At 48.1% G+C, this 13,860-nt stretch overlaps 1 protein-coding gene and 1 long non-coding RNA gene across 4 annotated transcripts; both read right to left on the bottom strand.

Annotated features, from left to right (window-relative positions):
- Positions 1-1,486: 1,486 nt before the first annotated feature.
- LOC309881229 (uncharacterized protein) lies at positions 1,487-8,035 on the bottom strand. Its single transcript, XM_082766940.1, has 11 exons — positions 7,859-8,035; positions 7,714-7,757; positions 7,555-7,604; positions 6,985-7,205; positions 6,655-6,905; positions 5,948-6,082; positions 5,487-5,625; positions 4,912-4,965; positions 4,707-4,790; positions 3,199-3,471; positions 1,487-2,665 (listed from the first exon to the last, which is right to left on the bottom strand). Exons 5-11 carry the CDS (start codon positions 6,835-6,837, stop codon positions 2,649-2,651), a joined length of 885 nt encoding a protein of 294 aa, XP_082623066.1. The 5' UTR covers positions 6,838-6,905; positions 6,985-7,205; positions 7,555-7,604; positions 7,714-7,757; positions 7,859-8,035; the 3' UTR covers positions 1,487-2,648.
- Positions 8,036-9,089: 1,054 nt separating this feature from the next.
- On the bottom strand, positions 9,090-13,383 carry LOC309881189. Of its 3 annotated transcripts, none has more exons than XR_014318095.1 (6): positions 13,325-13,383; positions 11,219-11,250; positions 10,921-11,008; positions 10,216-10,293; positions 9,623-9,673; positions 9,090-9,123 (listed from the first exon to the last, which is right to left on the bottom strand). It is a non-coding gene; the product is annotated as an uncharacterized lncRNA (long non-coding RNA). The 3 variants fall into 3 exon arrangements; XR_014318097.1 differs by lacking the exon at positions 13,325-13,383 and adding an exon at positions 11,689-12,943; XR_014318096.1 differs by lacking the exon at positions 10,921-11,008 and having other exon boundaries at positions 13,325-13,372.
- Positions 13,384-13,860: the final 477 nt, after the last annotated feature.

The following is a 13,860-nucleotide window of genomic DNA, read 5'->3' as shown; positions in this document are numbered from 1 at the left end:
CATATAGATTGGGAGAACAAAATCTTATAGTTTGGAAGCAAAATCAGCTAGCTTTAAAAGAAGAGCCCGTTTGGAACTTTTCCTTTTTTCCCCTTGAGCCACATCAAAATTACAAGCTGAAGTTGGTTTTGTAGACAACGAAGCTTCTTGCCAAAGAAGAGTCACAACAACTTACCTTTTCTTTCTAAAGCCCACATCTCATCCCCTCTGCATGCCCTGGCAGCTCTTGCAGCAGCTGGGGCACACAGAAGCAGCCTTCCCCTTTCTCCTTCCCCATTACAGGCAAAGTCTTGCTCGGTTTTTGCAAACCCCTTGATTTTGCATGTTCAGAAAGATTCATTTTCAAGAATTTAGCTAAACTTGCAACGAATCAGCACCAAGCACATGCAAATGGCTATGATCTCAGCGCAGCCTGCCTGAGAGTTCACCGCTATGAGGGGCCTGCACGTTCACACAAAATATACAGCGTGGGTATGCCTTACCTTTCTAAACTCACTAATATTTCCCAACAAAAGCATTTTGTGCTGTAATTTAGCATCTGCACTCAATAGAACCATTAGCTGGCAGTGAAACTAGTATTGACATTCGGGGAAATTATCCCCTTAATGCTCCCTTTTCTGGGATAAATTGCTTTATTCATTAGTGGGGAAAAAACAGATAATGACATCTGTATTTTTATTATTAGTGGCTAAACATTGCACATGTGGAACAGCATGTGTTTAATCACCACATAGCAAAAAAATAAAACCCTCTTGTCATTTTGAAACAAAACCTGAGGCTTAAATTGAAAACCCAGAGATGGACACTGGGACAAAAACGCTTCCGTTCCCTCTTCCAAGCTCATCACTGCTCCACTTACTGACAAGGGGTCTCCCATCACAAAACCATAAAGAAATAAGCAGTTTTTTCTGCTAAAGAAGTGAAAACTGGCAGCTACGGTGTGTGGAACTGCAGCCAGCAGGAGACTGTCCTTGAAGACACCCAGCTGCCTGATGGTGGAAGATGAGAAGTGTCCACCAAGGCACCACATGTCCCCAGCAGCAATTCCTGTTTGCCTGGCAGAGGAAGAGCCAAGGGCAACTCTGCATCCACACGGGGAGGTGTACAACACACCTGGCCTGGCTTTCCCTAAACATCAGAAGAGCCCCCGAGGCTTGGGGCACTGCCACAGCCTCTCCCTTGGCCAGTGGAAACCCCTCGGGACTCTCCGTGGAGAAACCCCTCCTGGAGAGGGATGGAGAGAGAATGCTACTGCTGTGTGATGGCTCACGAGGGCTGGCAGATGTGAGGGACGTGCAACCCTTCCTCCAACACCGCTGCCTCAAACCCTACTGCTCACCCCAAAACAGGAACACGCCCTGACCTGACAGCGTCTGGCAAAGCAGCACTAAGGGTGGAAGAGATTGCCCATGGTAGGCAACCAGCAGGTAACCTCTAAAAGAGTCGTATTTCATCAAACAGTTCAAATAAAAACATGAAACGCATGCAGTGTGAATGTTTCCTTTTTAATCCTGATTTTTAAAAGTATGCTTTTTCTTTCATAAACATACACAGGGGAAGATGATCCATAGAATTGCGTGTCTTTAAAAATAAGACAATCAAGTAGCTGCTCTCTTCTGCAAATGACATTATTTTCAGATCTCTTACTACTGTACTACTTACAGTACTACAGGTATTGCCACAGAGTAACACTCTTCTTGGAAAATTTGAGTTTTCCAAGCTGAGTTTTCTAAAACTCAAAATATGAGGTGGTTTTTTTTTAATTCTTTTTTTTTTTCTATTTCAGCTTAAGCACCTCATTCTGTTCAAGTTAAAATCGCTCATGTAAAAAAAAAGTATAAAAAGTTCATAATACAAAAAAACATTCAACATAAAAATATAAAAATTGAGACAGACTATACAAGACAAGAGTGAACAAGAAAATCCCACAGAAAATTCAAAGCTGCCTGCGGTTAGTAGTGGTGCTACTCTGAAGTTGGTCTTCAGTTTTTCTTTTTTAGAAAACAGAACCACAGCCCAACAAAGGCTGAGCACGCACGAATATATACAGTGGCTACATATACACAGCAATTATGCAAACAACCTTATCTGCAAATTTAAGAGTATTCTTCCCTGATCGTAGGCATCTGTACGAAATGTGACTTACCTCATGATTTTGACAGTTCCATTATTTTTTAGGGGGATGAAAGTTGCTGCACAACTTTTCTCCCTGTCTTTCCCTGATGTAAATAAAATGTTTCAAGATAATAGTCATATACCCAATAAAGGTAAACCGATTTCTCCTAGTGTTCATTGTCTTTTAGGACTGGCTCAAACAAGACAAAATTCTGTTGCAAATCTGGGGCACGTGAAGCCTGGCACTTCCATCCTGATTCGACGGCGGCGATGACCGGCATCCAAGCGCATGAGTAATTACTCCTGAAAAACCCACATGAGTAATTACTCCTGAAAACACTTCTTGCACTTACATCAGTGCAAAATTTCATTCACATTTCTTTCATAGACTCTGTCTAAACTTTCCACTGACTGATTATGACTTCCATCTTCATTACTGAATCACAATGAAATGCCAGGGAAACAGCTTGAAAAGTTTAACCATTTGGATGGGGAAAGTTCCCGAGCTTTTTGTCAGCTTCTTCTTGAACTCATCACTGAGCCATAAAGCCTGGGGAAACGAACACACACAAGCACGTTAGCATTTTAATAACTTCTAGAGATCAAATAGTATATACGTTGAAGAATATGTGTATAAAAAGGTACAACAGTGCAAGGTATGGCAATATACATGTTTGCAAGGACCAGATGAGTGAGGAAACAGCAGCAGTTGTCTTCCTGTTGGAGCCAGGTTGCTTTTATGGATAGCAAAGCAAGAATAAATTTTTGCTTGTTCCAAAACCATTATTTTTTGGACTTCTTTGGGCTTCCTGATACAAACCAACAACTTGCCTAGGTATGTAATGCCAATTAGTCTGGTCACGGTCAAGTATTCTGAACAGTCAATCCAAAAAGGTTACTCATTTTATATCAGTTTCTGAAGGGAAATGTACAAATTCCACAAGAAAGTAAATCATTAATAATGTTAGAAGGGAGACAATTTTGACCCACACAATAAAATGTGTACTAGGTATTTAGTATGTGAACTCTTAAAATACATCTGAGACACGGTGATATAATTACACAAATACGAGAAGTGGATACCTTCTAGTAGTTGTACTATATCATATGATACTTTTTCGCTGAGTCTGCTGTACAAATTTTGTGCGGTTCCGTTGCTTTGCTCCCTTTCTCTCCACTTGCTTAACAGCAGAAATTTTTGTATATTGACTTCCTGTTCCTTCGCCTGAATCTGCTGAATGTCTTTCATTTCCATCTGGAGGCATTCAATAGCAACTTCTTTCCACTCTGCACCAAACAGCTTTGCGATCGCCATCAGCTGTTGATCGGTTAGTAAGTTCATTGTTTTAATTCCATCTGGAAACACACAGAACAAAAATCAGATCTATTATTACTCTTCTGATCAGCTTTCTAACTAAATGACACTGTTGGCTTTGTGCAGGGCCAGGGGACATATAACGAAGGGGACCTTATTAGTCACGCAGACAAAACTGGATTATAGATTCACCTAGAACCACTTCGGTTGGGAAGAAAATCCAGCCCTCTAAGATCATCAAGTCAAGCACTGTAGAAAATCACCTGAAGAATTAAGAAGCCTGATTCATAAAGATGCTAAGTTCTGATTTTGTGCTGTATGCCCTAAAGGCTTTTTATTTCCCCTCCACTTATAAGCAGCTATTCCTCTCATAGAGCTGTACGAACACAAACTTCCTTCGGTATGTCACGTTATGTTACCAAGCACCCAGAGATTTTGTGATGTCTAACAGCAAGGCTTAGCATTAACATATTAAGCATTCGCCATCACCTGACTAATTCAGATGACTGCTTTTCCTCAAAACCAAACAGTGTTCCAGGAGGTTGAGGTTTGTTTTTCTTTTAATTACAGTAGCTAAGAGGTCTCAGCCTACATGGTTATATGGACTAAGCCATTTTCCTTTTCTTTATCACCATTTAAAAATGAAGTTTTGAATGATGAAAGCTCTCCCTCTGGTGGCTACATGCACCCATAAATAAATACCTACATGCATGATTATTTTTGCTGACATGTGAAGCCTGATGCCAGCTATATTATTTGATTCAGAAAATGACCGTGTTTTCTTTTTTCAAAATAACTATTAGTAAATTAGTAGTTTCTCTCTGGGAGCTCCCAGACACCAAACATTTCTGAACATCAAGGCATTATATGCCAACAGGAAATGGGAGCTGATTTTTTCAGCCTTTTATGGCTAAGGACATATTCTGAGTACAAAATCTGAGACATGTAGTGGAAACCCCTTTTAAAAGCATCCCTTATTTCCCAGTCTAAGAAGACAACACCATTTTAGCTGACCCCTATAAGTCAAGTTTCCTAGCTGTTTCTCCACATTTACCTGTTGAATGAATGGCAGTGTACAGAGGTATATAAGTGAGGCACACAAATTCTGTAGCTACAAAAGCAGCAATTTCTCCTCCTATATTTCACGGTCAAGTTTGTGGAAGTGTACAAAAAACTCGGCTTCACTTCAAATCATAGGATTAAAAATAAAAAATAAAAATAAAAAAAACAACACGCAACCCAAACTCAGTATTTTAAATGATATAGAAATGCTTGCCTGTAGTACTGTTAGACCTTTGCTTTTTGCCACAGTGTGTCTCTTCTTCGGAAAAGCTGTTGGTTGATTTCCGTCTTTTGATGCCTAAGAAGCAAGGAAGAATCGATGTTATTTCATTCTTTTCACACACACATCACTTGAGCAATAACAGCAACTGAGGCACATAGAAAACAAGCAACTCGGAAATATCTTCAAATGGACTTACTGCCTGCATTTCTTTTTAGCTCATTTTTGTTCTGATCATAATGTATCCAGTCACCTGGAAAACAGTTTTCAAAGAAAACAATAGGTCAGGTGGGAATTTCTATTGCTGTGCCCTAAGTCCAACCATTGTCACACATGAAAACAAACTATTAAGTGGATTCGTGTTGCTGAGCTAAGATTTAAAAGAACGAGATTATTTCTCCCATTTTCCCACGCCACTTATATAATGTATATTGCTCCTGGTACATACAGCAGAGCACCCTCCTGTCCCACCCCACAACACTGACACCTTTGCCTGCAAGCTGAAGGCACCTGCTCCAGCACAGGCTTCAAAGACACTACTTTGTCCGTCGTCTTGACGTCTGTGCTGCGCAGGGGCTTGTGCAAGTTACTCCAAAATTCGGTATGCAACCTCTTGGATCTCTTCTCTTCTTATCACTTCCAGTTCCAAACCTTGCAATTTTAACAGCAGTAATTGAAGTTATTTAAAGAATTTAATCTACAGGCTGAATTGCATCCCAAACCATGCTTTCTTTCAGCGGGAACAAACTGCTACTCAGAACACAAAATACCTACTTTCTCTTAGCTTTGCTTTCCATACAACTGCTTCAGACTCCAGTTCAATCAAAGACAAGGTGAAGTCTTCATGTTTCTCCAAATAGACTTCAATGTAACTTTTTAGTTTCAAAAGAGATCCATCAACAAATTCAATTTCCTGTAAAATGTTATGTTCAAAATAAACATTTATCCAAACATTAAATTAAACAGAAGACATTTGGCCGGTGGCACATATCTGATCCAAACTCCAGACTGCCCAGAGTTTTGCCATCAACTTCAGCAATGTGAGGATTTAATCCCAAAGATTTAGGTCTTTAAGAGGCAAATGCTTTCTGTAGCAATTGCAAATGGAAAATGGAAACTGCTCTTAAAGCCAGAGCAAGCCCCACACTCAGCAGGAGTGGGAAGGAAAAGTTATTTTCTATCATGTTTCAAATCAAGCTGCGATGCACAACATGACAGTTACATGAGGAACTTACCTCTGGAGTTACTTCAGCTTCTGGTTCGCAGAGTAATCTGTATCTCTTTCCTTTCTGTAGTAATTTTTGGCACACAGGGGGCTTGTCGATTTTAATGAACTTCTTTTTTGAATGTTTCACTGCTTTTGCTATATCCTGAAATTTTAAAAAGACAGCGTGTTACACCCCTCGGTGAAAGGAGTCACATTTACAATCCACACTACTTGGGGCTCTGTGTTTTTTTAGCACAACTCTAGCAAAACAGCCACAGCCTGTGCCACACAGCAAACTCTACTAGATGCTGTGTACCAAATGCAATGCTTGTGAGGGCAGATGGCTCCATTCCTCAAAATAAATAAATAAAAATAAAAAATGAATTGTGCTACATCAGCGAAATTCAAAGGGCTTTGCAAGCCAAATGAAAGCAAGCATTGTTAGCTGCTACCCCCCTCTCCTGCTGGCCAAGGGGGGATTGGTGAGAGGGGACAAGTGGTGCAGATCTGAGCCCTGCCAATTTGGTGGCAAACACGTTTTTGATGTGTTGTCATTTTTTGTACTTTTCACGGCAGCATGTGAACGAGCAGGTGGGCCAATACAACTGCTCACGTATCAAACCCTAACATGCCAGGGCCTTTTTCCATGTGGAAATGCCACCAGAGCTTCGCGTGCACAGACTGCAGGGAGAGAAGGCTGCCTCTTGGCCAAAGCACCGAGGTGGCGAACCCCACCTTGATAAAGGATTCGTTGTTCGTGGCCACGTAGACCCGGAACAGCAAGGAGGGGTCGCCGTCGACGGCCTTGTACAGGACGACGGCGCCGTGGTAGAGCAGGGGCTCCTCGCTGTGGATGAGAGGCCCGACGGGCGACAGCGAGCTGACCAGCCACCGCACGTGCGAGGCCGAGTAGTCCATGGACGGCTCGATGGCTGCACCCGCATCCTTGATGTGCAGCACCTTGAAGGCTGGATGGGAGTCACCATCTGTGGGGACACAGAGAGTCGGTGTCGGCACCCACGGCCCGGCCTGGCCCCGTTGCCCGCACTCGAGGCCGGTACTCACCGCCGAGGCAGAGGGAGTGGGGGAAGGCGATGGAGGTGAGGGCAGAGGCCGCCTTGCAATGCACATCGAAGAGGGGGCCGCCCACCACCCATGGCGGCTTCACCAGCCCGGCGTACTTGCTCCAGGACAGCAGGGAGTAGCTGATGGTGACGGCCTCGGTCACCTCAAAAATCAGGCCCGTGACGCTGCACTGGTACGTGCCGTCCGCGTCCAGCTTCAGCCTGCCGGGACAGACCCGCCGAGTTAGCCTGGTGCCTGCTGCAGAGCAGGTGCTAATTATTATTATTAAATAAATAATGAATTCTTTGTATTGTAATAATTCATAATTATTAATTAACTATTGCAACGAAACAAAACACATGAGAAGCCGCCCTGAGGGCTGTCTTGGACAAGGATCTACCGGCAGCACCGGCAGCTGGTGCAAGGTGTTTGTTTTCAGGGACTTGGGGGCATCTTTCATTATAGCTACAAATGCATTTGTGTAGGAATTTTTTTCCCTGCTTAATCTGAAAAAGTATCTTGATGGGAACAACATAAATGTATACCCACTATATTAAAAACAAAACATACAAATATTGTCCTCCAGCAAGTCTCCTAGGGGTCACCTGCTCCCTCTGGGCCTATATAAATAGATAAAATAAAAATACATATTTTAAAAGCTCGAGAGAAAACCTGCAAATTGTAATTCTATCTCATGAAAAATAGACATTTTTCTTTTTCTAAACATACATTTTCATTTCTGCAGTGCTCACAGTGGGGCAGACAGTTCACTCCTAGGGAGAAAACAGGCAAATCAGCTCATTAAAATCAAAGTAATTAAATGCTCAGAAATAAAAAAGGGAGGGAGGGGGGAAGAACTCCAGAGCTCTCTTACCACCAGATTCATTGCGGTCTGGCTGTGATTCTTTCTTTTCTTGTTCTTCATCTACATAAAGAAGTTTTAAAGGCACATATTAATACACGTAGTGAAAGAGCTCCCTGGGAAGGGCCATCTGTGGCTTTTACATAACAAAAGGACAGTGGGGACAGACCTCTCTGTTCCTGCTTCTGCCCACCCCAGCTTCCTGGGATTTCTAGTATTTGCACCCCTGTCAGTGGGGGCCGCAGTGATGCCTAGCCTAAAAAATACATCCATCAGCCTCCAGGCAGGTCTCTGCTCACATACTCAGCAGGAACAACCCAACAATTTCATCTGCTTACTTTAAGGAAAAACACAAAGGAAAATATTCATAGGCCTACTGTGCCTGCACACAGCTTGGGAATGAGGCTGGGCACCAGGATAGAAGATTTGTCAAAAGCTCAAAGCCTGCCCAAAGGCCTGGAAATGTTCATGGTGAGGGGGAAACTTCTCCCCAGGACCACTCATCCTGCCAAGTACAAACGCCAACCACCTGCAGGGAAGCCAGGCACCACGTTCCCCAGCGAGAAGGGAGCCACGCTAGAGCAGCACACTTGGCCCTAAATGGGTTTTGAAATGCCTGAATCCGCCTCACCAAACTCCAACACAAAAGCAAGCAAGCGGAGCTGACACATGAGGCAAAATTTTGTGGCCCGGAGGGGTCAAATTGTGCAAACGTGACTGGCAGAGCTCACGCCACAAGGTGTGACGAAATGCAACCGCCGTGCTGCCAGCCCAGCAACGCCAGCCTGCGGGCAGGCCCTCCCCGTCATCCCGTCGTGTCAACACCTCCCAGGTAGGCATATGTGGCAGAGGAAGAAAATCTATTATTATCCGACACCGTGCTGAGCTGCCTGGAAGCCATCACAGAAACACCCAGGCCATGACAGCGAGCTGGACCCCGTCCTGGAGCGCTATTTTGGGCACGGAGCGGCCGCTGGCATCGCTCCGAGCCCCGGGCAGGAGAGGAAGGCTGGCTGAGCTCCGGCAGTGCCGCTCAATAGTTAGCAGCGCTGCCATGTTCACACACACCACGCAAGCACTCAGCCCTCCAGCAAGTGTCTGTGCCAAAAGAAAGGCCCTGGCTGGCAGCGGTTGTGCCAGCGCTCGGTTGCTGTCTGCCTGCCCTCGTGCATCCCAGAAAAAAGCCACGTCGGCTTCCTAATGCCTCCAAAGGCAGACACAGGAAAGGAACAAAGCAGCACACTCACCTGACCGTCTTGTATCAGACTCCTCAGTATCTGATGGAAAAAAAAAACAACAACAAAAAGCTTTCTAATTCTTCAGTAAAGACTCTCAGTCTTGCATGAAAAGAGAATAAACTGTTCGTGGTGTAACCCGTGCAAGTGGAAACCCACACGCTTTTCATCAACAGCAAACACTTCCTTTAATTCTTTTCCTGTCCATCCTGTTTTGCCACTTGTGCTGCCAATTTTTATGCAGATTTATAGCCTCTCGGTCTTTGGACGGCTACTGCGGCGTACAAACATCTGCAGGCATTGTGTGAGCGAGGCCAGTGCCCCACGAGCTGCCGCTCCTCTGTTATTGCAGGGCTCAGAAGTGAGTGACTAGGAAATAATGTGCTTGCAGAAATATCATTCTGCTTTTCAGCATTCAATCATTGAATTACCAGCGCTGTACAATAACTTCGAGACTCTTCCCACAAAAAAAGCAGCACTGTTTAACTGAAGTTACGTTTTCCAAAGAGGGAAATTAAATAAACTGGAACACAACGCTCACCTGAGTCATCTTCTGAGCTGCTGCTGGAGCTGCTTTCGGAACTGCTCTCACCTGAACAAAATCACACCCCGTTAGTGACAGGAAGGAGTAAATAAAGCTATGCCACAGGCAGGTAAGGGATACATTGAGAAGTTTAAAAACATTTGTTTGGTGGGCAAGTTGGGTAACACCACAGGGTAAGAAAATACTGAGCTATGCTTAGGCATAGACTCAAGTCAGAGGAGAGTTGTGGAGAGGAGACTTCAGAGGTCATAGAGGCTTCTCCTGAAGGGTACACATGATGTTCGTTGCTTAATTTTGATCTATAATGTCCTAAACAAACTGGGGCTGTTCTGGGCCCTCCCTTTGCCCCGGCACATCCCACTTCCCCAGCTGAATCACGGTTTCCCACGGCACGCACGGGAGGTGAGTGAAGCATCGGCAGGGACGGGCGCGTGCCACCAGGGAGTGCCTCGGGCTGGGGCTGTGCCACACACGGCTCTCATAAACCCCTCGTACAAACGTGAGTTGGAGAGAAATCAATATTGGAAAAGAAATGACCCGGTTTCCAGCCCCACAAAGCTGGACTGGCTCCTGGTCCCAGCTCTGCTCACCTGCCGGGAGCTCCTCGGCACTGCCCTCGGCACAGCCGGCGGCACAGCCCGCTCCTTCCTCGCAGGAGGCCTCCAAGTCTGGAAGAGGATTTTTGGGTTTTACGCGCATGTTTTGCATGAAAAAAGGAACTGCTGAACACCTAGAATCAAAGTCTCTGGGGCTGTCAGCGTCACGCGCTTCACACATCCTCAGCCCAGGAAAGCGACGGGGCCACCGCTTCCTGTGCTGATAAAACCCCGAGCAGGTTTTCTTGCTTTGAGTTTAATCGGCGTCTGCATCGCCCTGCAGGGGCACCCAGAGGTGCACCGGGGCACGGAGGGAGCAGCACACGGTGTGCTGCAGGGCAGAGGGGCTGCAAGGACGGCCACGGACCCCCCCTCCCACCGTAGCAGGCAGAGCAAAGCGCCAGCCCACAGCTGCCGACTCCCAGCAGACACAAAAAAATGTGCCCAACACCAGGCTGTCATCAGCAGCCAAAGAGGAACCCACAGAGACGCGGCGAGGACCGATGTCCCACGGCCTCCACCCCACAGCAGATGTCCCAGCCAGACCGCCGCGACACGCACGCCTCCGTGCTCCGAGCGGGGGTGTTAGAGATCTCACAGAACCGTTTAGCAGAATAAAAGCTCTCTCCTCATGATCATGCACTGATTTTTATTTTGCACGAGGTCTCTGGCAGGTCCAGCTCTGCCCATGGTGCTCACCGAGTGCTCCGGCTTGGATGCACGGAGATTCGGCAGCCATCTACTGAATTTTCAGTGCAAGACTAGCTCTTCTCCTGGCATTTTTGCACTACGCAGATAAAAGGAAAAGAATAAATAACAAAATAACATGAATTTTATAAACAAGCATAAAATCTCAAAAGTGAAACCCATGAAACTAAAGCATTACACATTTATTTTTCTATAGCCAGTAGTTATCAAATTGTGATTTTCTTTCCGAAGGATGGGAATTTCTAACAAGAAACCCACTGAAGCCACGCACTTGACAAAGTTACTGTACCTTGCTCGTCTGCAGAGAGGGATTCGATTCCGCTGGAAGACAAAACGGGAAATGCATGAGAAGACCTGACAATCTTCTGCAACCTTTCCACACAGGCCAGGGAATTTGAGGAAACCGAGCAGGTTTTAAGGCAAATTAAGCAGTAACGATGGGAGGATGGTGTTTAAAAAATTAATTTTCTCAATGCAACCCCAGACCCTGGCTCTTGCCCTTGCTGCAGGGATGCTGGGGACGCCTGGTTTACCCCAGGGGCTCCCACGAGGGCAAGCCCTTGGTTCCCAGCCTCTTTTGCAAAGCCAGGCTCTCCAGGACACAAATATCTGCTCTGACAAGCAGGCAGGAAGGTTATCAGCGCTCCTAGTGCAGGGAAGCATCAGGGTGAGTACAGCACAGCAAAGGCTGCTGAGACAACAAAGGGAAATAAGAGAAGAGAGCAGGAGCCTGTCCACAGCCCCCGATGTTTCTGAGACCTTTGTTCAGTCTTCAGGCTGGGTGGAGCAGCAGGACGCTGACATTATTTATCTTCTTCAGCAACACATGGAGCTCAGACAGGCTTGATGACCCCTAAGTGGCAAATTACTCCAATCTGATCACCTGTTGGTGACCCACAGCAAATCCAGACCCAACTTTGTCATCCTTTCTCTCTTGGAAAGGGGAGATTTGCTGGTTTTATCTTTCATGGATCTTCATCAGATCTGGAAACCTTTCCAGGGAGCTCCACAAAGCTCTCAAGCGCCGTCCCCGCTGGAGCACTCCACAAAAGCATCCGATTAGGAAGGGAACCGCTCCGGGTGCAGTTACCACAAAGCAGCAGGTGACACCCAGCTCTGCTTCGCTTTGGAATCAGAAGCCAACCCCATCCAGCATCCCTGCTTCCCCAGCAGCCCGCCCAAAGTGCGGCATTGTGCAGGCAACGGCAGCAGCAGGAAAACAACCCTTAAATCCGGGTCTGAGCAGCAAGGAAGCAACGAGGAGAGGTCCGGGCAGCGGGACAGGGACACTCCCACGCAGCCCGAAGCGGGAAGATTTCTCCATCAAGGCCAGGGAAAATGGAGTTAGACACGGAGAGGGATCTGGGTGAGAGTCTCAGTGCGGGCAGGAGTGGGAATCGTACCCGAACTGCCTTGAAAAAAATAGACTGAAGCGCTGGGAAAAAGCCTGGATGGAGCTCAGCGCGCGCCCGAGCCAGTGGCTGTGTGTAAACGCAGTTTGCCTATAGATGGCTTCCAGCCCTGCGCTTTGCTCCTCCTCAGCTAAAAAACACGCGGCGAGGAAGAGAACCAGGCCTACTCGGGCTGACAAATTATTGCCCACAACCAGCTAATTGCTCGCGGGAAGCAATGCGTGCCCAGCCTTATCTCCTGCCGCGCCGGAGCCGCGCGCCTCTGTTGTTCGGCCCCTGCTGAACCAAAACCAAAACAGTTGAACCACGCTGCTGCCCGCAGCCTTGCAGGCGGGAGATAAACACGCTCGCCTCCAGACCGCCCCAGCTGCCACCCGTTTTGGGATGGGTGCAACTGGGTGCAGGGACACGGAGCGCGGTGGGCTCGCCGAGCACTTTTGTTCGCTTTAGGGGACGATGGCGAGCGGGGCTGGGGATGGCGGGCGGCTGCACGGCCAGGCCCTGGCCTCGAGTGGGGGGCACGGGGAGCCCCCGCTGCAGGTGCCAGGCCAGGATCCTGCAGCCCACGGCCCCACAGATGTCCTGGGGGTGTAGGATGGGTGCCCAGGGGCTGGGCCGTGCATGGGATGGGGTCCCTTTGCTGGGATCCAGGCAATGGGGGGGGGGGGGCGTTTGGGGACAAGGGGGGATAATGGGATGGGGGGGACAATGGAGAAGGGGCGATGGGGAGGTGGAGGCAATGGAGGGGGTAGTGGGGAGGGGGGGGCAATGGGGAGGGGATGGTGGTGGGGGGCTGTAGGGGGGTGAAGGAGGATGCTGGGGGGGGCTGGGGGATGCAGATGGGGACCAGGCTAAGAGGAGGGGGGGGATGCTGGGGGAATAGGGGAGGGTTAGGAAGGGTCTCGGGGTGCGGGGGGCTCGGGGGAGGGTGGAGGGTGATGCCGGGGGGTGGGGGGCTCCGGGGGGGTCCCGTCCCCGCTCACCTGTCGGGCTCCTGCAGGCGGCGGGACATCGCGGCGGGGAGAGCGGGCGGGAAGCGAGCGGGGGGGGGGGAAGAGGGAGGGGAGAGGGGGAGAGAGGGAGGAGGAAGAGGGGGGAGAGGGAGGAGGGAGAGAGAAGGGACCGCCCCCGGCCCCCCCTGCCCCTCCCCGCAGTGTAGGGGGGGAGTTTGGGGGGGTTTGGGGGAGTTTTGGGCTCCCCCCCCCCAACCCCGGAACCGGGCTGCCCTGCAGGTGGACGTGCCCGTGCAGGAGGTGCTGGCACAGCTGCTACTGCACCAAAAAAATAAAAGGAATAAAGAATAAAGCCGGCCCAAACTTGCAGCAGCACACCAGGGACGTATTAATTAAAGCAGAGGGCGATGGGTGGAAGCTTTGGTGGCAGGGTGCTCCTGGAGCCCAGCAAACACCCCCAGCCTCCTGCCCTGGGGGAGGTTTTTTTTCCCCCCCAGAAAAAAAGCCCCCTGGGGTCCAGTTTGTGCCCAGGGCCTCTGCCCCTGGTGCTGGGCACCCCTGAGCTC

Source organism: Aythya marila (genome assembly GCF_965140915.1).
Source record: "Aythya marila genome assembly, chromosome: 9".
Taxonomy (NCBI): domain Eukaryota; kingdom Metazoa; phylum Chordata; class Aves; order Anseriformes; family Anatidae; genus Aythya; species Aythya marila.
The sequence above is the reverse complement of the archived record's forward strand: the minus strand, read 5'-3'. Positions and strand labels throughout refer to the sequence as shown.

Bases quoted from the DNA above. Each gene is read 5' to 3' on its own strand.
- LOC309881229 (XM_082766940.1), bottom strand. From the start codon at position 6,837: ATGGACTACTCGGCCTCGCACGTGCGGTGGCTGGTCAGCTCGCTGTCG. The intron at 6,083-6,654 runs GTGGGGTTCGCC...TTAAAATTTCAG, and splicing joins ACAACGAATCCTTTATCAAG to GATATAGCAAAAGCAGTGAA. The intron at 3,472-4,706 runs GCAAGCATTTCT...GTGTGTTTCCAG, and splicing joins AAGGTCTAACAGTACTACAG to ATGGAATTAAAACAATGAAC.